We start from the raw sequence: 26,687 nt of genomic DNA on the forward strand, positions 1-26,687 counted from the left end.
ACAATTACTAACTCCCAAAATTACAATCTCTTTCCCAATAAGCTTTCCATAAGTATGTTCTGTTTCGGGTGAAAACAATGGGACCTTGCCGAAGGTCCAATGAAACGGAGAAGACTTGATCCGGTCCAAGTAATGTTGGGCCGAAGGTTTCCTGCACAGTAAACACACGTAAACTAGCCTCGGGGGTGTTGCCGAGGAAGGCCCCTCCGATGCTAAAGTCAGTACAATGTGTTGAAAGAGAAGACTATGCAAGAGAATTAGTTGCTTGAGGCTTTGCTTGAATATATGAGAATGAATGAGAATCCATGTAAAAATGTAATATTGATGGCTTTTATACCTCTTCATATATGGAGAAGTTGGGCCTTAGCCCAATTGGCTTGCCTTGAGGGCTGATCTTTGACTTTAGCACAATTGGAGAGATGAACCTTGACCTTGGGCTTTTAATTGGATCATTTAATGCCTAAGCCCAATTGGACTAAATTGGACCCAAACAACTTGCCCCCCAGACCCGATTTGGAAGGATGACGGGTCGGGTTTGATTTAATTCAGAAAAGGAGGGAAGTGAATGATTTAATTAATCCAAAAATTTGAATTTAAACCGTAATTAATGATATAACAACGGTTAAGGCGGATGATTGTGGAAGTTGGACGGATAATGGGCAGTTTAATCGCAAGGTCGTGTGTTTAACGGTTAATTAGTGGGGTATTTAAGAGAAATTGAAACGCGGACTCCCCGTATTCCCATTTCTGGAGATATAATCAGAGGCGCGTCATCTCTCCTCACTTATTCACCAACACAAACCCAAAATTCTCGAGAGAACCCAAGAACCCGCATCAAAACTTCGCAAATTCCCCGAGCATTAAGCTTAGAAACTGAGACTTGCCACTACGAACTCGTAAATCGGCAACTTTCGCTTCAGATTAAGGTAAATTCCCTTGATTTTAGTTTATTTTTCTTCGAATTCGAACTCCTTCCCTTTTTTTTCGACTTTTTTCTTCGAAATTATCAATGGCAAGAGGAGTTAGAGGTAGAGCCCGTGCTCCAAGAAGAGCAAGGCTAATTCCCGATCCTAGGAACAGGATTAGGACCTGGAATGGACAAAGAGCAAAGTCTAACCCTGCTGAAGGGATTAGGGCGACTCCAATTTCCTCGGCTCCTCCTCAGAGAACGGAGGGGCCGAGCGCTTCTGGACGGGACGATGAAGTTCCCCCTGTCCTTTGGGATATCCTCCCCGGGTTTTCAGAGTGGGAGGATGCCGAAGTAGCTTCGGCCATGATAAAGAACCGCCCCTACTCATGGTGGGTGGAGAATGTCGAACAGTATCGGTTTGCCGAACAAATTGAGTTGCATTACGGCATCCTTGAAGCTGATGGGTATTGGTGCCGAATGCCCGTGGCATCCGATAGAATCCATCGTCCACCCCCGGGGTATGTGGGGGTGTACACAAGACAACTTCAGTATGGGCTGAGGTTCCCTTTGGACGTATTCGTCCGAGACTTGCTGATCCACTACAATATTTCCCTATGTCAGCTAACTCCTACCAGCATCCGAAGGGTGATGACATACTTATGGGTCTGCAAGTTCTTCAAGTATGTGTCGAACCTGCACTGCTTCAAAAAGCTTCATCGGCTAGTGCCAAATATTCAAAGTGGGCACGGAAGTCATGGTTCTAGGTGGTACCGGATTGAGTCTCGGCCCCAGTACATAACCATGTGGCCAAACGACTCTTCAGACAAGGACTGGAGAGGTCAATGGATTTGGGTTAGGGCACCCACGGATCCGAGCCACCCTTGCGTCTTCAGCGCTCCCCGGTACCTTGCTGAGCCTGATCCCGACATGGGAAGCTTCGGTCCCCCCGCAGATAACGGCTCAGATCCAAACCTTAATCAACAGAATATCTTCGGCAAGCTGCCGAACCGGGGGGGTAGCGGCCGAATACAACATATCCCAGAGACTTGGCTCCCCGATACGCATTATGTTTTCCAAGAGAACATGCTAGCAGCTGTTGGCCTCAGCCGAAAGTTTAAGGATGGTAAGCTTCTTCGGCTGGGGCCGAGGCATTTTAATTATCTCTTTTTTTTCTCCTCACTTCGCTTTTTTATGCTGTGCCAACCTAATTGAACTGACCTTTCCCCTTTTCTTTTTCAGAGCGGGACGAGACCAACGTCGGCATTAACTACGCTCGTCTTGGCGTCAACCGAGAACGAGTTGTAACTGATCGGGCCCCCTCTATCACTGAACCGAGGCATAGGGAAGTTCATCTAGACTCTTCCCACTTCCAAATTGAGGCTGTTGCTCTGTATCAGAGGCAGAAGCCTTGGTGGAAGAAGAGAGATCCCTGGTTTCAGCTGCTAGACGAAGAAGCTGAAGCTGCCCGTACGGCCGAAGAGGTTGCACGGGTTATCGAAGCTTGTGAAGGAGGAGAAGGGTCCTCCAGGGCTGCTGAAGAGGAAGCTGCAGCTAGGGCAGCTGAAGAAGACGAGGCTTTGCTGAAAACCTCGGTGAGCTTTCAGACTTAACTTTGTTGTTGTTGTTTTTTTTTTTTTTTTTTTACTCACATTCTTCCTCCCCCCTGTCTTTTACAGTCTGAAGAGAGTAACAGACACAGAGAAGGGAAAGCCCCTGTTCGTCCCGAAGACCAGTTACAAGAAGAGTCTTCAGACTCAGATATGGACGAGCAGCCGCTTCAGAAAAGGCGCCGAAGAATGGCCATCATCGGCCTGCATGACTTTCAGCGGAGGCCGATGACCATCGGGGTTGAAATAAGGTAACCCGAGGAAGGCAATGGATCGCCGAGGGTTCCCCGGCCACCACCCCAATCACCTCAAAAGACCCCTCCGCCACCTCTTGAGATGGAGGTGGATCAGAAAACTCCCGAATCTAAGGGAGGGGTCCAAGAAGAAATTCAGGAGAGTGCTGCTGAGCACAAGAATAAGGATGCCGTGATGCCCAGTGCTGAGGGTTTCACGGCAGACATTGCAAGAGAGGTTGAGGCTTTCGTCCTCACCCCTGAAGAAGAAGAGGTCATAATAATTGACTATTCTGAGAAGGAGGATGCTGAGCCATCCAAAGCTAAATAAGCTCCGTCGTCATCCTTTCCTTCATTCCAGACTCTGCAATCTGGAGAAATGGGTTTCTCGGCCCCCCGAATTCCAATCCCAGATCACATCTGGGACCTCATATGGGGTCAGAACCGAGAAGGTGCTGCAGCCTACTTCGGCGATTTTGCTGGCACGTCCGAAGTAGATAGGGCAAGAATCTGGTCGCTGAAGGCCACTGCTGGGATGGGCGAATCCAGCAGATCAGTTCCTGACCCATCCAGGTCTAACCAACTGCTGATGATGCAGGTGATTTTCCTTGACTTTATTTCCTCTACAATTCAGCTCTATTTTTATTATTTTTTTTATTTTAACTTGTGCTCCTGTTTTCAGTTCGTGCACAATCAGACTCTCACTGTAGAGCTGATAGATACCCTACAAGATAGGGTAGACGCTGCCGAGCACGACAAAAAGGTAGCCGAAGAGGAATTAAAGCTTGCTAAGCTGAAGCAAGCAGCAGCTGAAGAGAAGCAGCAGAAGGGTGAGGAATACGAGAAAAAAGCCGCTGAAGCCCTCAAAACCTTCTGCGACGCTATGGAGAAGGAAGTTTTTCCCCCACTGATGGAAGGGGAAAAATTCCTCCAAGAGCACATGGGAGTGGACGTCTCCAAATTCAAGGCTGCCACTGAGAGCCGAATCCAGGAAGGAGCTGCTGCACACAAGCTGAAGTGCAGCAACGGCTAGAAGCTCTTGAAGCCAGCAGAATGGCAGCTGAAGAGATGCTCCAAGCTAGGGATGTCCAACTCTCAGAGGCTGCTGCTGCTGCTGAAGCTCAGAGAGCTAAGCTTGAAAGCTAGGATGGGGTCCATCCAACTAGGCTCTGGGTCAGCGCAGCACACTTCAGGTGCTTCGTCGACACTTCTCTCTCGACGCACTTCTACATATACAGATCTGTTCAGCTCGGTAAGAGATGAACTGGCAAGTTTGGAAAGTGCATCGGCTTGAGTATTCTGACCCCTTGGGATCAGCTGAACCTCAAAAGTTTTCAGCTCTGCAATGACTGACTTGATCTTGGCAAGATAAGCTATCATGGAGGGCTCTTTGGCCTCGTAGCTGCCGCTGATCTGATATGCAACTAGCTGAGAGTCTGTTTTCAGGCAGACATGATCGGCTTCCAGGGAGATGCACAATTCTAGGCCGGCGATTGCTGCCTCATATTCGGCTTCATTGTTTGAGGCCTTAAAAGAAAATTTTAGTGCATACTCAAAGGATTTGCCTTCGGGAGAAGTTATCACTACTCCTGCCCCCGAACCGTTTTCGGTGGAAGATCCATCCGTAAACACGGTCCAGACTTTCTTTTCATTGTCTAGCGCTTCTTGGTATGAGCATTCGGCCAAGAAATCCGCTAGAGCTTGAGCCTTAATGGCAGCCCTCGGACGGTAGCTGATGCTGAATTCGGTGAGCTCAAAAGCCCACTTGGCTAGCCTACCGGATTTTTCAACCTTGCCGAGAACTTTTTCCAACGGCTGATCAGTTAAGACCACTATCTGATGGCAATCAAAATAGGGCCTCAGCTTCCGAGAAGCTACTACTAACGCGAAAGCGACTTTCTCGAGTAGAGGGTAGCGAGTCTCGGCATCCGTTAGTGTATGACTGACAAAGTAGATCGGTTGCTGACTTTTACTTTCTTCCTTCAGCAGTACTGCGCTGATGGTGGCTGGGCTAACGGCCACATACAGGTACAAAGTTTCTCCTTCAGCTGGGCTAACCAGCGTTGGGAGTTGAGCCAGATGCTCCCGAAGCTGTTTAAAGGCGTCTTTTTGCTCTTCCTCCCAAACGAGCTCTTTTGTTTTCGGGAGTTTCAGGGCTTTGAAGAAAGGTAACCCCTTATCCGAAGCTCTGGAAATGAACCTCGAGAGGGCTGCCATTCTTCCGGTGAGCCGCTGAACATCCCGCTTTGTCTTCGGCTCAGGAAGGTCGAGCGCCGCTTTGACTTTGGAGGGATTGGCATCAATCCCCCTTTTGCTGACTATGAACCCAAGGAATTTCCCTGACTTCACGCCGAAGACACACTTCTTCGGATTCAGCTTCATATGATGCTTTCTTAAGGTGGCGAAAGTTTCAGCCAGGTCCTTAACATGGTCCTCAGGTTTTTTGCTTTTGACGATCGAATCGTCGACATAGACTTCCATGTTTCGGCCCTTTTGATCGGCAAAAACTTGATCCACCAGCCTTTGATAGGTTGCCCCCGCATTTTTCAATCCGAAGGGCATCATTTTGTAATTGTACACCCTAGCGTTCGTGACGAATGCTGTCTTTGCTCGATCGTCGGGGTGCATGAATATCTGATGATACCCCGAGAATGCGTCCATGAAACTAAGCAAGGCATGGCCACTTGTCGAATCGACTAGCTGATCGATCCTCGGCAAGGGATAAAAATCCTTCGGACAAGCCTTATTTAGGTCTGTGAAGTCAACGCACATCCTCCAGGTACCATTGGGCTTCTGAACCATCACCACATTTGCCAGCCATTATGGATATTGGCAAGGTTCGATGAATCCTGCCTCCAGCAATTTTTTGACCTCGGCTGCGATGTCTCGGTTCTTATTAGCGGAGTAATTCCGCTTCTTTTGCTTAACTGGTCGACACGTTGGGTCAACATTAAGCTTATGGGAGATGAGGTCTGAACTTATCCCGGGCATATCAGCTGCCGAGAAAGCAAACACATCTCTGTTGTCCCGAAGGAGCTGAATAAGTTCACAACGGGTGTTCGGATCAAGGTCCATCCCGATTGTTACACATTTCTCAACGTCTCCTTCGACCAACTCAACTGTTTCAGTCTGTTGGTCCATGTCCATTGCTGATGGACTGGACTCTTCATAATCTGGCCTGCTGCCTATGTCAGCAGGTGTCCCAGTCTTTTTGTTCTTCGGCTGGCTCTCTGAGTCTTGCTGTTCAGCTGAAGAGCTAGCCTTTTCCCTTTCGGGCCCTTTACCTCTGGGTTCAGATCCTTGGGCCGAAGCACTTAGGCCTTTCGGCTTTTTTGTGCTTGGCTCTCTTTCTTTTTCTTTCTCCCCCCCATCCTTGTCGTTATCTGGGCGACTACTGGATGGCTTGAGGTAGTTGCACCTTCGGGCGTCCTTTTGGTTGCCCTGTATCCTTTCGGGGAAGCCGACGTCTGAGACGTAAATCATCAGCTGATGATAAATTGAGACGACCCCTTGGATCTCATGAATTATGGGTCTCCCCAAAATCACGTTGTACACTGAAGGAGCGTCAATGACCAAAAATTCAATCATGACGTTCCTGGCTGCCTCATCGCAGCCGATGGTGATAGGAAGTGTCACCTTCCCATCTGGATAAGTTGAAGCCCCGTTGAACCCGGATACCGGGTAGGGTACCGGCGTAAGGTGCTTGGGCTTCAACTTGATTTGATTGTAGGCCTTTCGGAACAGAATGTTTGCTCCGCTGCCACCGTCAACAAGGACCTTACTGACGTCGTGGTTGGCCACCGTGGCGATGATCACCAACGGATCCTCGTGAGGGAACGTTATCCCCCGGCAGTCGGCGGCTGTGAACGTCATGTTCGGCACCGGCGATTGGGGAGATTGAATATCAGTGTTGTTCACCTGGTGAGTCAAAGCTCTAAGCTGTCGCTTGTGCTCCCTCCGAGAGTATATTCCTCCCGAGATAACATTGATCGGAGAGAATTTCCCCTCCGGCTTTTTACTGTTCTTCCGGGGGAAGTCGAGGTCTTGCCGAGAGTCCTTTGCTGACTTCTCGGACTCTTTTTTCTCGCGGTGATCCGCGATGTATTTTTTCAAGTATCCCTTCCGGACCATGTCCTCTATCTGGTCCTTCAGTTGGATACACTCCTCAGTGTTGTGTCCCGGAGATTCGTGGAACTCGCACCACTGATTTTTATTTATTCGCTGATACCACTCTGGGAGTGGTCTCGGCTTTCGGTAACTCTGCTCCTCCTTCGTCACGCTGTAAATTTTGGCGCGTGGAAGAGAGAGCGGAGTGTAGGTCTCGTATCTGCCTGTGTATGAGGCAGATTTTTCCTTCTTTGGGTCGCTGGCCGAAGATTGCTCCGAGGCCTTTGACTTTCCCTTTAACTTCAGACAAGGGTATTTGTTTTTGTTTCCCTCCCCCAAATTGAGGTTGGGTTTTCGCTTTGTTCCATTCTTCGGCTCGGATGAACTTATCCGAGGCATTCAGAGCTTCCTCCAAGGTCTGCGGGGTATGCATGACCATGAAGTCTAGGAACTTCCCGGGCTGAAGGCCATTCTGCATTGCAAAAACGGCTAGCCCCTGGTCCAGCTGAGAGACGCTGGATGACTCGTTACTGAAACGAGTCAGATAGTCTCGGAGGCTTTCGGTTTCCCCCTGTTGCAGACTCATGAGTTCTGCAGTAGTCTTCTCTCGGCGGTTTTCCGTGGAAAACTTGCTCCTAAATTTGGAGGACAGATCATCCCACCCTGTTATGGAGCCTTGCTTTACTCCCTTGGAGATCCACGCTTGCGCGACCCCCTTGAGAGTGGTTGGGAAATATTTGTACCAAGTCGCTTCGGATCTGGGGCAAAGATGCATATGAGTCTCATACGAGGCCACGTGGTCCTTCGGATCCGAGGTCCCGTCATATGTGATGTGCGACGGTATTTTAAGCGTGGGCACATGCTCTTCCAGTATCCATTGCTCGAATGGCGAACTGGCGGGTAGCATAACGGCCTTGCCCTTGTTCCTGGCCGAAGGGACCGCGCTCCGCCCTCTTAGAGAGGTAGGAGTGGTTTTCGTCCCTGGCTGGGAAGTCTGGGCCTCGGCCGCAGGGAACGAGAGGCGACTGCGCACGCTCGGTTCCTTGCCGCCGAGTCGGTCGAGGACGCTTCGGCGAACAGTCTCAGGTTCTCGGTGAGTAGATTCTGGCCGAGAAGCTGAGCTGCTGCTCTTATGCGTTTCTGGTCGGGAGGATGAGGATCCTTTTAAAAATTGAGGGTTCTTTTTCCTCTCTTTTTCATTTTTCCAGGTATCCTCTTCCCACTCTTCCAGTTCCCGGAAGGAAGGAAGCTTCCCACCATCATGGTCTAGCTTCCTCCGCTGATGCCGGGTATGCGGAGGAGTTCGATCACGAGGTGGTGGCATATTTTGTGCCCTCATCGCCTCCATGAGCACTGCCAGCGCTCTTGCCACCTCTTCCGAGCTGGGCCCCGTCAAAGGGGTCCTCGGCCGAGTATGGGAATGAGGGCGCACAGTCGATGGTTGGCTTTGGGGCATTGAATGTGTCCTATGATCGGACTCACCCCTGCTAGACCGAGAGTGACTCGGCCTATAATGAGAGTCATGAATTACGGGAGAAAGGGAATCCTCCTTGTATGATCCTCCCCCCCGAGCTGGCACCCTTGGGAGAGTTCCGGTCCGGCGAGGGTGATGGTGTAGGGGTTTTAGGCTTTTCGCCCGCTCCTTGACGGAGGCCTTTGCTCTTGCGGTTCTTAGCCATTGCTACTAAGATAATTGCAAGATGATCTTGGTTAGAAATTTGGCTTAAAGATTTTTGAAAGTCTTCCCCACAGACGGCGCCAAATTGTTTCGGGTGAAAACAATGGGACCTTGCCGAAGGTCCGATGAAACGGAGAAGACTTGATCCGGTCCAAGTAATGTTGGGCCGAAGGTTTCCTGCACAGTAAACACACGTAAACTATCCTCGGGGGTGTTGCCGAGGAAGGCCCCTCCGATGCTAAAGTCAGTACAATGTGTTGAAAGAGAAGACTATGCAAGAGAATTAGTTGCTTGAGGCTTTGCTTGAATATATGAGAATGAATGAGAATCCATGTAAAAATGTAATATTGATGGCTTTTATACCTCTTCATATATGGAGAAGTTGGGCCTTAGCCCAATTGGCTTGCCTTGAGGGCCTATCTTTGACTTTAGCACAATTGGAGAGATGAACCTTGACCTTGGGCTTTTAATTGGATCATTTAATGCCTAAGCCCAATTGGACTAAATTGGACCCAAACATGTTCTTTTTATGCTTACATAGTTGCTTGAATTAATAGCTCATCAACTGCATTATTGTGATACTCCATGCTCCAACTATGGGAAGTATATTATATCTTTATCTGCCAAAAACTTATGAAAATAAAACTGTACTTCGCTTTGAACACTATTTGTCAATAAAATCTACGGATGGTTCAATGGCATTGCTATATATATTCATCAACTTGTATTATATTGGTTTTCTTTACTCATAACGTGTATATCGGGCTAACTACTAGAGCTGTCAATTCGGGTAAACGAGTCAGGTTTGGGTCAGGTAAGAGTGGGTCGGGTCAACTCGGGTTGGGTCAATTCAGATGAATTTCATAACCTATGCGGATCGGGTTTGGGTTGGGTCATGCGTGAGTCGGGTCACGTCGGGTCATACTTCTTATCGGGTTTCAGTCGAATTTAAGGTGAGTTAATAACAGGTCGGGTTGCATTCGGGTCGATTGAACAATAGGTCGGGTTTAATTCGCATTTCACGGGTCAAAACGGGTTAGGGTAATTCTCGGATTCGATTCGGGTTCGATTCAAGTCAATAATTTGCGGGTTTGACTCAAGTCAGGTCATTCTCGGATTTGAGTCGGATTCGGTTCAAGTCAATACTTTGCAGACTATAATCAGGTCAGGTCATTTATTTTCATGTCGGTTCATTCTCGGGTTCAAGTTGGGTTGGGTTCAAGTCAATAATCTGCGAGTTATAATCAGGTTGGGTCATTTCCAATTCGAGTCAATCTCAGAGTCAAGTCAGGTTATGTTCAAGTCAATAATTTGCACGTTACAATCAGGTCGGGTCATTTCCAAGTCGGGTCATTTCCAAGTCAGGTCATATTCGGGTTCAACTAACTATAAATAGATAATTATCATTTTTATCAAGATAATTAATTATTTCCCTTGACTATAATATATACGGAAATATACTAGGGAACTATAGTCTATAATTTAGAAAGATAATTATCTCCTTTGACCTTACAACAAAAATATATTATATTTAACTCTTAAATTTGAGGATGATGCTCCTTTCTTTTGCAGGCCTGGACCGACTTGGTCTCCCAAGACAAAATGCTTTGATCAACAATAATAAGGTGGTCTAAATTGCATTAAAAGTGATTTGAAATCGGGTCAGGATCAATTTGTGTTGAATTTAGGTCGGGTCAATAACAAGCCCTGTTAATTTCGAGTCGGGTTAGTAACAAAACGTGTTGAATTTTTGGGTTGGGTAAGTAATACGTATGGTAAAATTCGGGTCGCGTCAATATAATGTCGGATTGAATTTTGATCAGGTCAATAACAAGTCGGGTTGATTTCAGGTCGGGTTTGTAACAGGTTGGGTTAAATTCGAGTCGGGTTAGGAACGGGTCCGTTGAATTCAGGTCAGGTTAGTAACAAGTCAGGTTAAATTCGGGTTTTGACGGGTTAAAACAGGTTTGGGTCAATTTCAGTTCAATTCGGGTTCGGTGCAAGTTAATTAAATTGGTCATTGTAGACCGATAAATCGGTGCAAGTTGTAAACCGATAAATTGGCCGTTTAAAAGCAAATTCATTGGTTCCACACACCCAATTGGACTCCCGAAAAATATTAGGGACCATGGTAAAAATTTCGGCAATTTTTTTTTTACGGCGAAAAAAGTCAAAAAAAAATCCAAAATTGAAGGCTAATATCCACGCTTTTTGAGAAATTGTGGAGATTTCGAGGCCCGGTGTCGAAAAGTCTTGAAATTCTTTGGGATAAATATTCGGGTCATATAATGACATTTGGAACCATATATGATCATTATTTGTTGTCATAAATGTTCGTGGTAGTCTTGAATTAATAAAATCGCTGCAAGTTGTAAACCGGTAAATTATTGGTCGTTTAAAGGCAAATTGGATGGTTCCAACCACCTAACTAGACTCTCGGAGGTTAATAGGGACCATGGTAAACATTTCAACAATTTTTAATTCCAGGCGAAAAATAGTAAAAAAAAATTCCAAAATTGTAGACTAATATCCACACTTTTTGAGAAATTTTGGAGGTTTCGGGGCCCGTATAGAAAAGTATTAATATTTTAGGGGATAAATCTCGGGGTCATATAATGTCATTTGGAACCATATATGATCATTATATGTTGTCATAAATGTTCGTAGTAGGCTTGATCGAGTTAATGAAATCCGTGCAAGTTGTAAACTAGTAATTAAATTAATTGGTCATTAAAAGACAAATTGGATGTTTCCACAAACCCAATTGGACTCCTAGAGGTTATTAGAACCATGGTAAAAATTTCGGCATTTTTTATTTTCGGTCGAAAAAATGTCAAAAAACTCCAAAATTGAAGATTAATATCCACGCGTTTTGATAAAATTTTTAGATTTCGGTGCCCGTTGTCGAAAAGCTTTGTGATTTTAGGGGATACATCTCGGGGTCATATAATGCCGTTTGGAACCATATATGATCATTATATGTTGTTATAAATGTTATTGGTAGGCTTGAGTTAATGAAATCGGTGCAAGATGTAAACCGGTAAATTGGTCGTTTAAAGGCAAATTGGACGGTTCCACCGAGTCAATTGGACTCCAGGAGGGTATTAGGGACCATGGAAAACATTTTGACAATTATTATTTCCGAGCAAAAAAAGTCAAAAAATCCAAAATTGAAGACTAATAATATCCACGCATTTTGCGAAATTTTGAAGGTTTCGGGACTCGGTGTTGGAAAGTCTTGAAATTCCAAGGAATACATCCTGGTGTCATATAATGACGTTTGGGACCATATATGATTATTATATTTTTTCATAAATGTTCGTTGTAGGCTTGAGTTAATGAAATCCGTGCAAGTTGTAAATCGGTAAATTTGTCGTTTAAAGGTAAATTGGATGGTTCCACCCATTCAATGGGACTCCCGGAGGATAATTGGGACCATGGTAAATATTTCATCAATTTTTATTTTCGGGCGAAAAAAAGTTAAAAATTTCTAAATTAAAGGCTAATATCCATGTTTTTTGAGAAATTTTGGAGGTTTCTGGGGCCGTTATCGAAAAACCTTAGGATTTTAAGGGATACATCTCGGGTCATATAATGTCGTTCGAAACCATATATTATCATTATATGTTGTCATAAATGTTCGTGGTAGAGTTGAATTAATGAAATCGGTGCAAGTTATAAATCCATAATTTTTTTTTTTGAAAATTCATTTCGATGCTACTTCAACTCAACGTACTACCAATTTCCTTCTCTTCATATTTATTCATGACCATTACCACTTGCACTGACTAGTTAGTTGAAAATGACGAAGGAAAGTGATACGGTGAATGACTTTTCTTTTCTTTTTTTTTTTTTTTTTGGGTGGGTGGGGGTTGGGAGTCAAGGAAAAGGAAAACTATTCCGATATGAAATTCAAGATATTTCTATCAAATTTTAGCACAAGAAAACACAGGGGATGCCCAGTTAATCTCTTTGATTGTTGTAGTTTGTCAATCTATTTCGCCAATTCAGCATTTTTTTTTTTTTTTTGGATTAAAACAGGTTGTCGAAAAAAGAATAATTAATTTGCAGAATTATTGGGATATATGGCAAATTTGCAATCTTCAACTCCTGATGTTGAAGTGTTGTTGTCTTGTTGATGATTTTGTCTTAAAACATGCTAATTATTTATAATATTAGTGATGAGTGTAATGTGATGAGTCCTGATGACTTAATATTACTTATATATTAGTATTTTGTAATTGAAACATTGCTTTTTATTTTATATTTGGAGTGTAACGTGACGACTTATTATTATTTATAATTATAATCTACGCATTATTATTTTGTAATTGATATTTTACACAGGCCCCCATTTTAAGATATTGACATATTGTACAGGGCCCCAAATAAATTTTCTTGCCCCGCCCCTACCAATAATTATCTGGATATTTTAAATCAAGTGTATTCCAGCCACAAATGCATTTCAACACCATTAGACTATTCTACGTACACTTAGACTCACCCCACATAAAAAAGTCTTTTGCTAGTAGTGCTGTAATTTACTTTGAGTTGCAATTTTGTAAACATGCATCTTTCATGGCTTCTCCTCTTACTCTCTTCAATGGGTGCTATCACAGTGTTGGTCGGAACCAACACTGTGATAACACCCAAAAACATGCTCACAACAACAAACACAACCAAACCCGGTTGCCAACGGAAATGTGGCAACTTAACCATCCCATACCCCTTTGGCATCGGTCAAAATTGCTACTTGCAAGGCTCATTCGGTATCATATGCAACACTTCCTACAACCCTCCTAGAGCCTTCCCTGTAATACCCTATAGCGATTTTGACATCTTAGATATTACCGAGACTCAAATAATGATCAGGACTACAATTATAGCCTCGCGTTGCCAAAATTCGCAGGGGAATGTAACCTTTGAGACAGGGAACTTAGATATGTGGGGTTCTCCTTTTACCATCTCAAACACTGCAAACAAGCTCACTGTCATTGGCTGTAATAATTACGCGGTATTTAGTGGTTCCGGAGACACTGCAGAGAGCTACCAAAGGACTGGTTGCATTTCATTGTGTAGTATTGAAACTGAGCCTGTTCCGGGTCATTGTCCTGGATTAGGATGCTGCCAGGATTCCGTTCCATTTGGCTGGCAAGGGTTCACAATAAGTCTTTTCGGAGTTGAAGATGAACAAGGAGTTAATTCAATAGCCAGATTCTTATCTAATCAGTCTTGTAGCTATGCTTTCTATGCTGAAAAAGGCAGCTTCATCTTCGGTGGGGCTTCTGACTTGACACTGAATAATTTTGATGTTGTTCGAAACAGAATTATGAAGCAACTTAATATGGTTCTCGATTGGAACATAAAACTCAATACTTCCTGCAAAATGGTGAAGATGAGCAATTCTAGTATTAATCCTTATCTTTGTCAGTCAAATACTAGATGTATTGATACAGAGGAGGGAGGATATCGCTGCAGCTGCCTTCCTGGATACGAGGGGAATCCTTATCTTAAGCCCGGTTGCACAGGTTAGTTTATATTGTCACACTTTATGCTGTCTTCTTTAGTTGAATTTTCTATAAAAAGAATGAAAGTTGATTTAATTCTTTACAAGGTAATAAGGTAAGGTACTTGAAATTTATTTCGTCTTACTTTTGTGTAGACATCAATGAGTGCATTGCTGGTCCAAACAATCCGTGTACCATGGCTTGTGTTAACTCTCCGGGGAGTTACAAATGCTCCTGTCCTCGTGGCTATACTGGAGATGGATTAAAATCCGGTATTGGTTGTGTAAGGATTATTGATAAGAGCTCATCAGCCCTCAATAAGTTCACTCTTGGTATGTAATTTCTGAATCTAATCTCTTTTTGGCAATAATTAAGGTTAGCATTTTATTATGTTTAAAAGGCGATAATACTAAATAGATCATGTTCTATAGTATGGAACTGAATATATACCGAACAATGTTTATCATCAAGAAAGATACAGTACAAGGATTATGTTTAAAAAACAATAGTAGATCATGTTTTACAGTATGGAACTGGATACGTAGACTTTCTAAATATTTGAAGACAACACAATATTGCAATTAAAGAATTGTTTGGCTTAATTAAACTATAAATATAAGTAGTATTTATTTTTATTTTTATTTTTATTCAATTAGTAATTCAATCTATTTTTATTGTGAGCTACAGGACTAGGCATATCCTTGGGAATAATAATTTTGCTCATTGTTGCTTGGTGGTTTTCTACTATAATAAAAAGAAGAAGAATCATTAAGCAAAAGGCTATAAATTTTGAGCGAAATGGTGGGTTACTATTGCAACAACAAATGGCTGCTGATGAAAGTGTTGTGGCAGCAATAAAAATCTTCACCGTCGAAGAGTTAGAAAGAGCCACTGACCACTTCATTGAGGATAGAATCCTCGGAAAGGGCGGCCAAGGTACAGTTTACAAGGGAATGCTGAGTGAAGGAAGGATTGTTGCCATAAAAATGTGCAAAGTTATTGTTGATCAAAATCAGTGTGGAGATTTTGTCAATGAAGTCATCATATTATCAAATATTAATCATAGGAATGTAGTGAAGTTATTAGGATGTTGTTTGGAACATGAGGCCCCATTACAAGTGTTTGAGTTTATACCAAATGGAACTCTGGATCATCATATTCATAGTCCAATCTCTGAATTTCTAATCACTTGGAGAATGCGGTTGCAAATTGCTTCCGATTTAGCTGGAGCACTTTCTTATTTACATTCATCGTCTTCTATTCCTATCTTCCATAGAGACATCAAATCTTCCAACATACTATTGGATGACAAATACAGGGCAAAGTTATCAGATTTTGGGACTTCAAAGTCAGTTGCTATAGATCAAACCCATGCAACTACTCGTGTTATGGGAACATTTGGTTATTTGGATCCAGAGTACTATCTATTAGGCCAGTATACTGAAAAGAGTGATGTTTATAGTTTCGGGGTAGTTTTGGTTGAGCTTTTAACAGGACAAAAGGCAATACGAAGTACACTAGAAGAAGAGAAAAGCTTGACATCATGGTTTCTTTCCCACATGGAAAACTCTCGTTTACTTGATATCATTGATTCCCAAGTCGTGAAAGAGACTTCCAAGGAAGAATTCCTCATTATTGCTGAAATAGCAAATCGTTGTCTGAACCTAGACAGAAACAGAAGACCCACCATGAAAGAAGTTCTACTAGAGATTGAGGCAGTGTTGTCACTTCATTTGCCCCACGCAAACGAGCAAATCGAGCCAAAATCAAGGCAAATGTTCAGTGAAACAAGTAATGGTGTTTTTTTTAGTCCTAGCACTTTTTACTTGGAAAATAGCTCTTCAAGCTCTGCTGATGTATCTTTACTAAACAACCCAAGGTGATTCGGTTTAACACTGATGAATTACTACTCTTATGTATTTCCCTCAACATTATGCGCCTACAATTACTAACTCCCAAATTACAATCTCTTCTCCAAGCTTTCCGTAAGTAGGTTCTTTTTATGCTTACATGAATTAATAGCTCCAACTGTGGGAAGTATATTATATCTTTATCTGCCAAAAACTTGTGAAACAATACTGTACTTCGCTTTGCACACTATTTGTCAATAAAATCTATGGATGGTTCAATGGTATTGCTATATATATTCATCAACTTGTATTTTATTGGTTTTCTTTACTCATAACGTGTATATCAGGCTAACTACGGTGTCATTTTAGACTTATTGAAAATATGGTTGGAATTTTCAATGTGATTTTATAATACTATACTACAATTTGCCATTTAGTTCTTTTTTAAAAGAGGGTTATTGTGTTTTCAATTTATATGCAAGTCCGCGTGTTCACACCCAAAAAATATATCTATATGACTATATTGGTTGTATACTTGTATGCTCAATTTCTTATGAGGCAGGTAGGTATTTTATTTTACAAATATACTAATTTTAAAAAGATTTATGGATGTATCAATTAATTACTTTCTAAAAATGTTTGGTTGACTTTAGGGTTATCCATCCTTTTGAACGCGAAAAAGAGAGACCATACAAATTTTTGAAGGGAACATATCATTCAACTAGTAATATTCTTCAATCCTTCTATTCCACAAAGATGTTGAAATGAAGATTGTAATGAAAACTTGATGAAATACAAATTGATTAGAAAAATTACCTCAACCAACAGCGCGTGAGCTAGATCCGGTCTTATTTTATTAAGTCTGCGGTGTACCAAAGCCTTGTTGCCTAGTTGGAGCTTGTCATTGTTGAAAATCTTCATGTGCCACACCAACTCCTTCAAGATCTTTCTTTGCTTAATTTCCTACCATTTGTTGTGCACATTTTAATTTACTTTATATCTCAAGGCTTAGACTAAAATAACTTGAGCAGTAAACATGCATCTTCCATGGCTTCTCCTCTTGCTCTTAATGAGTGCAACCCCCTTGGTAGTCACCAACGCTTTGATAACACCAAAAACCATGATCACAGCCGCAAACACAACCAAACCCGGTTGCCAGCAGAAATGTGGTAACCTGACCATCCCATACCCCTTCGGTATTGGTAGCGATTGTTTCCTTCAAGGCTGGTTTGGTATCATATGCAACACCTCTTACAACCCTCCTAAAGCGATCCCTGTTATACCATTTGGTTCAAGAAGGCATACAGACATATTGGATATAACCGAGACCCAGATAATTATCTGGAATACTGAGGTAACTTCACGTTGCTTCGATCCACAAGAGAATGTGAGCTCTGAGGTTTCAGGGTTCTTAGATATGTGGGATTCTCCCTATACTGTATCAACAGCAAACAAGCTCACAGTCATTGGCTGTGACGAGTATGCACTGATTGATGGTTCTGGAGAGAATTCACTCTATGAAAAGGGTGGTTGCATTGCTTTGTGCAATTCAGAAGGGGTGACCAAAGGTTCTTGTTTGGGGTCAGGTTGCTGTCAGACGTCTGTGTTAACTGGCTGGCAAGGGTTCAATATTAAGCTCTTTAGCTTGGAAAACCGCCGTTCATTTACTAATCAGTCAACTTGTAGCTATGCTTTCTTTGCTCGAAATGGAAGCTTTGTATTTGGTGGAGCTTCAGACATGACAAATACTAGTGTTGTTCAAAACAGAATCCTACAGCAAGCCCCTATTGTGCTTGATTGGATTGTAGAACTTAAGACTTCGTGCAAAGAGGCACAAAAAAACAATTCGACTGCTACACCATATCTTTGTCAGTCCAATACTGAATGCATAGATACAGATCTGGGAGGATATCGCTGCAGCTGCCTCCCTGGCTATGAGGGAAATCCTTATCTTCAATCCAGTTGCAAAGGTACAGTCTAGAGCATTTCAGATTTGGTGTTTGTGTCCTAATTATTTTTGAGTCTAAATATAAAGGGTAAATTTCCAATTTGATTCTAAGTAAAGCACTCCATTTTTGTTGAACTTTCGCACAGACATCAACGAGTGTGCTGCTGGTCCAAATAATCCATGTACCACGGCCTGTGTTAACACTCCAGGGAGTTACAGATGCTTTTGTCCCAGAGGATATTCTGGCGACGGATTAAAATCTGGGATTGGCTGCATAAAGAATTTAGACAAAAGCTCATCCTCCCTCAAGAAAATCACTCTAGGTAATTTATCTGTTAATCTGTTTATGGTTAAAAAGATGACTGCAGAACATGTCAAGCGATTATGCCATAGGCATTGAATTTTTTTTGTTTTTTTGTTTTTTGATGCAAGTTAATATATAAATAAATAAATAAAATGTGTTTTGTAGCGGAGGTAATGATGTAATAATTTTAATCTGTATTTGTGTGAACTACAGGATTAGGAATATCCTTGGGAACAGTAATTTTGCTCCTTATTGGTTGGTGGTTTTCTTCTGTTATCAAAAGGAGAAGGATCATCAAGCAAAAGGCTGTATACTTCGAGCGGAATGGCGGGTTGCTGTTAAAACAGCAGATGGCTACTGATGAAAGTGTAGTAGCAAGACTAAAGATTTTTACTTCTGACGAATTAGAAAGAGCAACAGACCAGTTTAATGAAGACAGGATAGTTGGACAAGGAGGTCAAGGAACAGTTTACAAAGGAATGTTGAGTGAAGGAAAAATTGTTGCTATAAAGAAGGCTAAAGTGGTTGATGAAAGTCAGTTAGGAGGTTTTATCAATGAAGTGGTTATATCATCACAAGTAAACCACAGGAATATAGTGAAGTTACTAGGATGTTGTTTGGAAACTGAAGTTCCGATATTAGTTTATGAGTTTATTCCAAATGGAACTCTCTATCATCATATCCATAACCCAAGTGAAGAGTTTCCTATCACTTGGAGAATGCGATTGCAGATTGCTTCTGATTCTGCAGGAGCACTTGCTTACTTGCATTCATCGTCTTCTATTCCTATCCTTCATAGAGACATCAAATCCTCCAACATACTCTTGGATGATAAATACAGGGGGAAGCTGTCAGATTTTGGGACTTCAATGTCGATTGCTATTGATCAAACCCATGTAACCACTCGTGTCATGGGAACCTTTGGTTATTTAGATCCAGAGTACTTTCAATCAAGTCAATTCACTGAAAAGAGTGACGTTTACAGCTTTGGAGTAGTCCTCGTCGAGCTTTTAACAGGACAAAAAGCAATACGTGCCACGAAAGAAGAAGATAGAAGCTTGACATCTTGGTTCCTTTCCCATATGAATGATACTCGTTTGCTCGATATTATCGATTCTCAAGTCTTACAAGAGGGTTCAGAGCAAGAGTTGCATATTATTGCTAATCTCGCAAGGCAGTGTTTAAACTTGGATGGAAAGAAAAGACCAACCATGAAAGAAGTTCTAATAGAGATAGAGGGAGTAATGTCACTTCGTATCCCAGAAAGAAATCGAAAGAATGGCCTAGAAACCGAGCACAATGGAACAGCTAAACATACTTGTGATGGGATTTTAAGTTCTAGCTCGTTTTACACAGAGAATAGCTCTTTAGATTCTGCTGAAATGTCACTGTTATTCAATCCCAGATAATTTACATCTCTAGTAGATGATGGAATAGTCCTTCAGTTAGTCTAGAAGTCAAGGGGAAAAACTATAGACTGGGAAAATCTGGAAAACAGTTGAAAAGATTATAACTGAAAAGATCTACGTAATTAACTATTGTTTATCTTCATTTCTAGCTTAGAAATTCTAGTCTCATACTAAATGAAATGAACTCTTAATTAAAGTGTTGTCTAATTATTTACCATCTTTACCCCATGTGAAATGACCATAACATCTCTGTGAACGAGTCTGTGCAGTGTGAACTGTATTGGGTTAAGCCTACCTTATTAGCAGAGTAGCAGCAACTCCAGCAAGTACTCCGTATGAAAATAAAACGAGTTATCATACCTAGACAATCGCCGCTATCTAGCTATCCCCCCTCTCAAGCCAGTATAGGTTCAGGATCAAAAATCTGAGTACTAAACTTTATTTTTCTTATAAAACTGTTGATACTCATTGATACATATCTAGTATAAGGCTAGAATGAAAGTCCTAATTGAAGAAACCAACAAGTTATTTTAAGTGTTATTTTACTAAAATTAAATACTCCGTAACTCAAACTTTAGAGAAGACTGTTTTACGTATATTCTCTATCCAAAAACAAATTTAATATTTGCTAAAATGGATTTTACTTTTTTAAATCATTTTTGCTAAAGTAAACCCACTTGTTCTGAACTGACTTATTTTAATTAGAAAGATCATGGAGTAGCATACTAGCATATACATATAATAAATGAAGTGCATATTCAAACCTGTGAAAAGTATGTAAAACATCTCTGCCAGCTTGCTTGGTTAGTCTTGTGGCCTTGTGGACGGTAACCTTTCATTCTCGTCTACAAACACATATATAAATGCACAGTCAATCCTGTGAAAAGTATAGAATGCTTCAATTGTCAAAAGCATACTTATCTTTATTTAATTAAATAAAATAACCAAGTGGAGCACTGAAGCTCAGTCGTCTCTCAAAACAGATCCACATTATTATAACAATATGGCAAACAAGAACTTCAGGCTGTTTCTTTTATTTTCCTTTCTATATGTATTACATGCATTATGAAATTTTCTGTGACCAAGAGCAATTATACTTTGTATGCAACTCAAGCTCTAAGATAGAAGTATTCTTCGGATGTCAAGTTGCTCTAAGAGAGAAGTTTTCTTATTTCAAGTCGCGCACGATGTTACCAGACACAAATAGTATATGCTTAATCAGGACAATTTCTACACAATGGGCGTTTTCTGGCTGAGGACATTGATTTTATCAATGCAAGTAATAGATTAGTCAATGCAGAACTTGGTAATTGAACTATGAGGATTGTAAAAATGAGTCTTTCAGTTCCATGGTTTCTCCTCTTCCTCTTGCTGGTCTCAATGAAAGCCATAGCACTAGCCCCTCTTGCCAGCAACAACACAGCCATAATACCTAAAAACATGCTCACAGCAAGAAACACCACCAAACAAGGCTGTCAGAGGGAGTGTGGCAATCTAACCATCCCATACCCCTTTGGCATTGGTGCAGAATGTGCACTTGATGCCTGGTTCATAATCAAATGTGACAACACCTACAACCCACCGAAATCCTTCCTTGAGACACCCCCTGATTTAAAAGATAGGGAAATCGTGGAAATAACAGAGACCGAAGTAGTGATTCGGAATAAGATAGCATCCAAGTGCTACAGGTCCCAGGTGAATGAGATCCCAGAGAGGTTTGGGGACTTAAATATAGTAGGTTCTCCCTTTACTATATCACACACAGCAAACAAGCTCACAGTCATTGGTTGTAATGATTATGCAATGATTGGTGTTTATAGAGGGAATCAGTCTCATGAGACTCCCTTTTATTATGGGGCTGGTTGCATGGCAATGTGCGCTGAGCCAGATAAAACAAATGAGGTGATCCCAGGGTCTTGTTCAGGTTTAGGTTGTTGCCAGACATCCATCCCAGTTGGCTTGCAAAAGTTCAAAATTGATCTTTACAGGTTCTTTGAGAATCCCCATAATAAAACAATTAGTGAACTTCAGCCATGTACCTACGCTTTCTTTGCTAGAGAGGGTAACTTCAGTTTTGGCGGAGCTTCAGATTTGACACCAAATGGCACTGTATTCAAGAGAACCATGCAGGGAGTCCCTTTAGTGCTTAATTGGGCTTTTGAACGTAGTGCTTCCTGCAAAGAGGCGAAAAAGAACACTACTGCGTATGTTTGTCAGTCAAATAGTGAGTGTGTTGAATCAGATGGGGGAAAGTATCACTGCAGTTGTCGTTCTGGATACGAGGGCAACCCTTACCTCGAACCAGGTTGCACAGGTTGGTGGTACTCCATACTTTATCAGACTTTCCCTATTTTCCCTGCTCTTTATTTGATGATGGAATTTTAACAACCAAATTGCTTTTTTTCCTCCAGATATTAATGAGTGTGCTGCTGGTTCAAATAGCCCATGTAGCATGGATTGTATAAATACTCAAGGGAGTTACAATTGTTCTTGCCCAAATGGATATTCTGGTGACGGATTCAAGTCTAGAGCTGGCTGTGTAAAGATTTCAGAAAACAGCTTCAAAGATGTCATTATTGGTAATTTCTGAATTCATCTGACTTTTTAAGAATAAGTCCTTCCTATATGCTGACACTGCCAAAGTGAAATTTTATTGAAATGTGGCATTAAAAAGACATTGAACGATGCTCTAGGACTGCATAACTAGATTATACATTCAAGCCTTACAAAAGCAAAAGATTACAACAAGGCAACAAACCAAAATTCTAACGCATTATAGTTATAATCATTGTGGATATAAATATCAAAATTGATCTGACAAAACAAAACCACCCTATGTGGCTTAGTGGCTTCTTACCTCAAGCAATTAAAGTCTACTTAGGAACACTCATAATGCTTGGTCTTTTAACCAAAGTAACAAAAAACAATTTTAAGTGAGACCTTTATCTATCTTGAACGGTGGAAAGTGAATAGAAATTAATCGCTTCAATAAGAAAATATCTTAAACAGATTTTCTAATCTGACTTCATTCTTCAATCATGTCGCTACAACAACAATGTCAGGCTATATTCTCGATAACTTGAGGTGTTTTCATCTAAATATTTATAGTTCTGGTCTAGTATGAACCCGTGTGAAATTTTCTGATCTAGACTAATTTTCATGTTTGGTCTAAATTTGGTTCTTCATGATTGTTTCTACTACTTTGGACTGATTTTTCAAGTCAGATCTGAATTATTTCATTTAATTTGATCTAGTTTGGTTTTAACAAAGATGAAAATCAAAAGCAATAAGAATAAGGTGAAGAATACAAAGTCCTAGTCACAACACTAGCATGGGTGACCCAATCAATGAGAGAAATGAAATGTTGAGCTTAAACATATATAAATGCGTGTTTTTGTAGCTTCCTGGTGTTTCCAAATTCTGATTACCTAGAAGTTATATTTTATGTTTTCATTTAAAATGGTAAAGCAGCAAATTGAATTGTCTCTCTGTTATGTACTCAATGAGAAAATCAGTTGCAGTCTTGTAGAAAGATAACACACTACTTAAGAAAAATCTTGTGGGTTTAAATTTAACTATTTAACTGATACGCCCCTGAATAAAATTATTTTCTTCTTGTATCTTGTCTATAATTTATTAGAAACATGAAAATGTAGGGATATTAGACTTTTGGTTTTTTTTTTCTTTTTGGTACTAATAGACTTAATATACACTTATTGGAGAATGGAAGGAGTAACTTAGCTGTATATAGCTACTAGTAAGCTAAGGGTCTGTTCTGATTTACTGAACTGAATTGAACTGATTGGAGCTGAACTGAACTGAACATTTTATGAGAGGAGAAACTGAACTGAACTGAATTTAAGCTAAAGAGAACAGGCCCTAAGAATTTATTTTTCTTTTGATACGATAAGATGCAAATGAATTAGCTCAAGAAGTCGTAGTTATTGATCATAAATGCATTTTTTTTTTGCAACCTATACCACAGGACTGGGCACATCCCTGGGAACAATAATTCTGCTTCTAGCTGGGTGGTTTTTGTATGCAGTTACGAAACAAAGAAAACAAATTCTGCAAAAAAGAAAAAATTTAGAGCGTAACAGTGGCATGTTGTTACAGCAACAAATTTCTTGTAGTGAAAGTGTTATAGCAGGGATGAAAATCTTTACCGCTGATGAGTTATACAGAGCTACTGATGGCTTTAACAAGGACAGGATACATGGAAAAGGTGGCCATGGCACTGTGTATAAAGGAATGTTGAGTGAAGGAAAACTTGTTGCCATAAAGAGGACAAACATAGTGAATGAACTAGAGTTACAACAATTCATCAATGAAATGGTAATTCTATCACGGATTAACCACAGGAATATAGTTCAGCTATTAGGATGTTGTTTGGAGACAGAAGTCCCACTCCTAGTTTATGAGTTTATTCAAAATGGAAATCTCTTCCATCATATTCATAATCCAAATGAAGACTTTCCAATCACTTGGAAAATGCGCCTGCAAATTGCTTCTGATTCAGCCGGAGCACTATCTTATTTGCATTCATCATCTTCTAATCCTATTTTTCACAGAGACATCAAATCGTCCAACATATTGTTGGATGACAAATACAGGGCAAAAATATCAGATTTTGGGACTTCAATATTAGTCGCTATTGATCAAACCCATGCAACTACTCGTCTTATGGGAACCTTTGGTTATTTGGATCCAGGATACTTTCACTTAGGCCAATATACAGATAAAAGTGATGTTTATAGTTTTGGAGTGGTTCTTATTGAGCTTCTAACTGCACAAAAGCCTCTACGCACAACTAATGAAGAAGACAGAAGTTTAATTTCATGGTTCCATTCCCACATGAAAAATTCTCAATTGCTGGACATTATAGATCCTCAAATCCTAGAAGAGGGTTCAAAGGAAGAGTTCCTGGCTATTGCCAATCTCGCAATGAGGTGTTTAAACTTGGAAGGAAAGAAAAGACCCGCCATGAACGAAGTTCAACAAGAAATAGAAGCGGTCAGATCACACCATTTGCCCCAAATAATTACTCCAAAATGGCCAAAGTCCCAAGAAGTGTGGACTGAAATAGTAAAATATGGTCCTTCCCCAGAAAATAGTTCTTCCAGTCCTAGTGAATTGTCTCGGTCATTCAGTCCCAGATGACACTGATATCTTTGACATTTGCTACTTACGCTTTCGATTCAAGTTTAATGATAGTCTTATCATTAATCATTCCTTCTTTGAAGTACATGTACTCGATACAGATCATATATGTCTTGCATTCCTATATTGTTCCTCAAATTGTTACGAAATTTGTCAAATAAACTTAACAAGTTATATAATCAATTGGGTGAATCAGAAAAGTGCAAATCTTGTTGGGTATATATATAAGATTCATTTATATGTAAACTCTAACATTTAACAATCTATAAATAATGCAAAGAAAACAAGAAACAATTAAGAAAAAAAATGAATTAATGTAGTAGCATATTCACATACCTCTATGAGGCATTTCATCAAACAGTTGGCGTGCAGAAGGTCGTGTTAATTTTTTGGAAATTTGATCAAACCTGGAAATCAAGCAACCTTTTGTAATTAGATACGCAATTATAAATAAACTAATCAAAGAAGTGTTTCTTCACATACCAATAAATGGAGAGTAATAGTTGGTGATTGTGAATTCATAACGGTAGAAATAATTACGGAGCACTTACAACGAAGTTGAGGGATGTTTGGTTGATAGAAATCAAGATTTCAATGAGAAATTACTCTGTACACTATTTTCTCATTCTCCATTTCTTGTTTCATGAGTTTAGGACAGTGAATCGAGTGGAGGTGAAATAACGAGTCTGGAGCAAAACAAGTAAATAACTAGTACAAGCCGGCCAGACCGAAGCCCGACCTACACATCCAAATCCACACATCTAAATAATATCATGAGTCAAATTTGATATTGATCTAGGTAGGGTTGTTCATCTGTCCAAGACCGGACCGGTATGGACCGATCCGGATTGGACCGAAGATCGAAAATTAGAATTTTAATAACCGAAAATCGGACCAATTATGTTAGGACCGAACCCGGACAGGACCGAAAGAATCGGTCCAAAACCCGGACCGGACCGCTTTGGACGATTTAAGAATTTTTTTAAAAAGAATACTAAATTTTTAATAAAGTAAAAGATAACAAAAAAAAAGTATTGGAAAAACTATAATGTAACGTCATTTTTACATCATTTTTTGTATGTTTAGTGCAAAAAATTTATAAAGTTAAAGTTTACTAAGCTTATTAAGGATAATTTTAACTATTATTTAAGGTTTCACATATATTTTAAATAAAAAAATCGGTCCGGTCCAAAAACCGGTTTTTATAGGGTTTTGGACCGGACTGGATCGAAGACCGGAAAAATGAATTTCAAGACCCGAAGACCAGACCGATTAATTCGATCCTGTCCGGGTTCGGTCTGGGGTGGTCCGGTCAATTTTTTCGGTCTGCACCGATTCATGAACACCCCTAGATCTAGGGATGTCAGTAGAGTGAGTCAAATAGGAGACATGCCCCATCCCCGTCCCAATAGAGTGAGGAAACGTCTTGGTTTGGCGGGTGATGGGGATAAAGATCATACCCGTTATGGGTGATAGAGCGGGTGGATTTAAGGTTGTACCGTCCTACTTCATACTAGCTCACCCCCATCACTCGTAATCTACCGATCCCGAATCTCATACCCCACATCTATTTTATTTATTTTTTTATTTTTTTACATGAAAAAGAAGGATTTCATTAATAATAAATAGCTAAACGACACTTACAAACAATTTATAAGAAATATACTATTCCAACACAAATACATATTGATTAGGGGATTTTGCTCCCACCAATCGGAATGCGCCACGTGGGCCAATCAGGTCCTGCCAAGTGTTCCCCAGTTGGACCTCTCAGGGCTTGCCACGTGGCACACGCTTATTCGTCCGCCTTGGACCTATTATGTCATGACACGTGGCATACTCCATGCCTAATGGAGAAGTCGGCCACCTAGGCCCAACTTCCGAGGGAAGCCCAATCAGCCCAAGGTTAACCTAAACCTAGATTGGCACGTTTCCCGAGGTTATAAATACCTCCCTTAATCCTCATTAAGGGAG

The 26,687-nt window shown here is 41.0% G+C and overlaps 3 protein-coding genes and 1 long non-coding RNA gene across 4 annotated transcripts; 3 read left to right on the forward strand and 1 right to left on the reverse strand.

The window, feature by feature from the left end:
- The first annotated feature begins 12,043 nt into the window (after positions 1–12,043).
- On the forward strand, positions 12,044–16,191 carry LOC110701122 (wall-associated receptor kinase-like 8). Its single transcript, XM_021878712.1, has 3 exons — positions 12,044–14,063; positions 14,198–14,374; positions 14,730–16,191. Exons 1-3 carry the CDS (start codon positions 13,103–13,105, stop codon positions 15,923–15,925), a joined length of 2,334 nt encoding a protein of 777 aa, XP_021734404.1. The 5' UTR covers positions 12,044–13,102; the 3' UTR covers positions 15,926–16,191.
- A 339-nt stretch (positions 16,192–16,530) lies between these two features.
- LOC110701123 (wall-associated receptor kinase-like 8) lies at positions 16,531–20,066 on the forward strand. Its single transcript, XM_021878714.1, has 3 exons — positions 16,531–17,862; positions 17,987–18,163; positions 18,358–20,066. Exons 1-3 carry the CDS (start codon positions 16,929–16,931, stop codon positions 19,551–19,553), a joined length of 2,307 nt encoding a protein of 768 aa, XP_021734406.1. The 5' UTR covers positions 16,531–16,928; the 3' UTR covers positions 19,554–20,066.
- Positions 20,067–20,458: 392 nt separating this feature from the next.
- LOC110701124 (wall-associated receptor kinase-like 8) lies at positions 20,459–24,850 on the forward strand. Its single transcript, XM_021878715.1, has 3 exons — positions 20,459–21,867; positions 21,965–22,132; positions 23,539–24,850. The coding sequence occupies exons 1-3, from the start codon at positions 20,871–20,873 to the stop codon at positions 24,711–24,713; spliced, it is 2,340 nt and encodes a 779-aa protein (XP_021734407.1). The 5' UTR covers positions 20,459–20,870; the 3' UTR covers positions 24,714–24,850.
- LOC110701125 lies at positions 22,061–25,419 on the reverse strand. Its single transcript, XR_002507315.1, has 3 exons — positions 25,197–25,419; positions 25,050–25,120; positions 22,061–22,187 (listed from the first exon to the last, which is right to left on the reverse strand). It is a non-coding gene; the product is annotated as an uncharacterized LOC110701125 (long non-coding RNA).
- Positions 25,420–26,687: the final 1,268 nt, after the last annotated feature.

This window comes from Chenopodium quinoa, unplaced genomic scaffold (assembly GCF_001683475.1).
Source record: "Chenopodium quinoa cultivar QQ74 unplaced genomic scaffold, ASM168347v1, whole genome shotgun sequence".
In the NCBI taxonomy this organism is placed as follows: Eukaryota; Viridiplantae; Streptophyta; class Magnoliopsida; order Caryophyllales; family Amaranthaceae; genus Chenopodium; species Chenopodium quinoa.

Bases quoted from the DNA above. Each gene is read 5' to 3' on its own strand.
- LOC110701124 (XM_021878715.1), top strand. From the start codon at position 20,871: ATGAGGATTGTAAAAATGAGTCTTTCAGTTCCATGGTTTCTCCTCTTC. The intron at 21,868-21,964 runs GTTGGTGGTACT...TTTTTCCTCCAG, and splicing joins CCTCGAACCAGGTTGCACAG to ATATTAATGAGTGTGCTGCT. The intron at 22,133-23,538 runs GTAATTTCTGAA...CCTATACCACAG, and splicing joins CTTCAAAGATGTCATTATTG to GACTGGGCACATCCCTGGGA.
- LOC110701123 (XM_021878714.1), top strand. From the start codon at position 16,929: ATGCATCTTCCATGGCTTCTCCTCTTGCTCTTAATGAGTGCAACCCCC. The intron at 17,863-17,986 runs GTACAGTCTAGA...ACTTTCGCACAG, and splicing joins TCTTCAATCCAGTTGCAAAG to ACATCAACGAGTGTGCTGCT. The intron at 18,164-18,357 runs GTAATTTATCTG...TGTGAACTACAG, and splicing joins CCTCAAGAAAATCACTCTAG to GATTAGGAATATCCTTGGGA.
- LOC110701122 (XM_021878712.1), top strand. From the start codon at position 13,103: ATGCATCTTTCATGGCTTCTCCTCTTACTCTCTTCAATGGGTGCTATC. The intron at 14,064-14,197 runs GTTAGTTTATAT...ACTTTTGTGTAG, and splicing joins TCTTAAGCCCGGTTGCACAG to ACATCAATGAGTGCATTGCT. The intron at 14,375-14,729 runs GTATGTAATTTC...TGTGAGCTACAG, and splicing joins CCTCAATAAGTTCACTCTTG to GACTAGGCATATCCTTGGGA.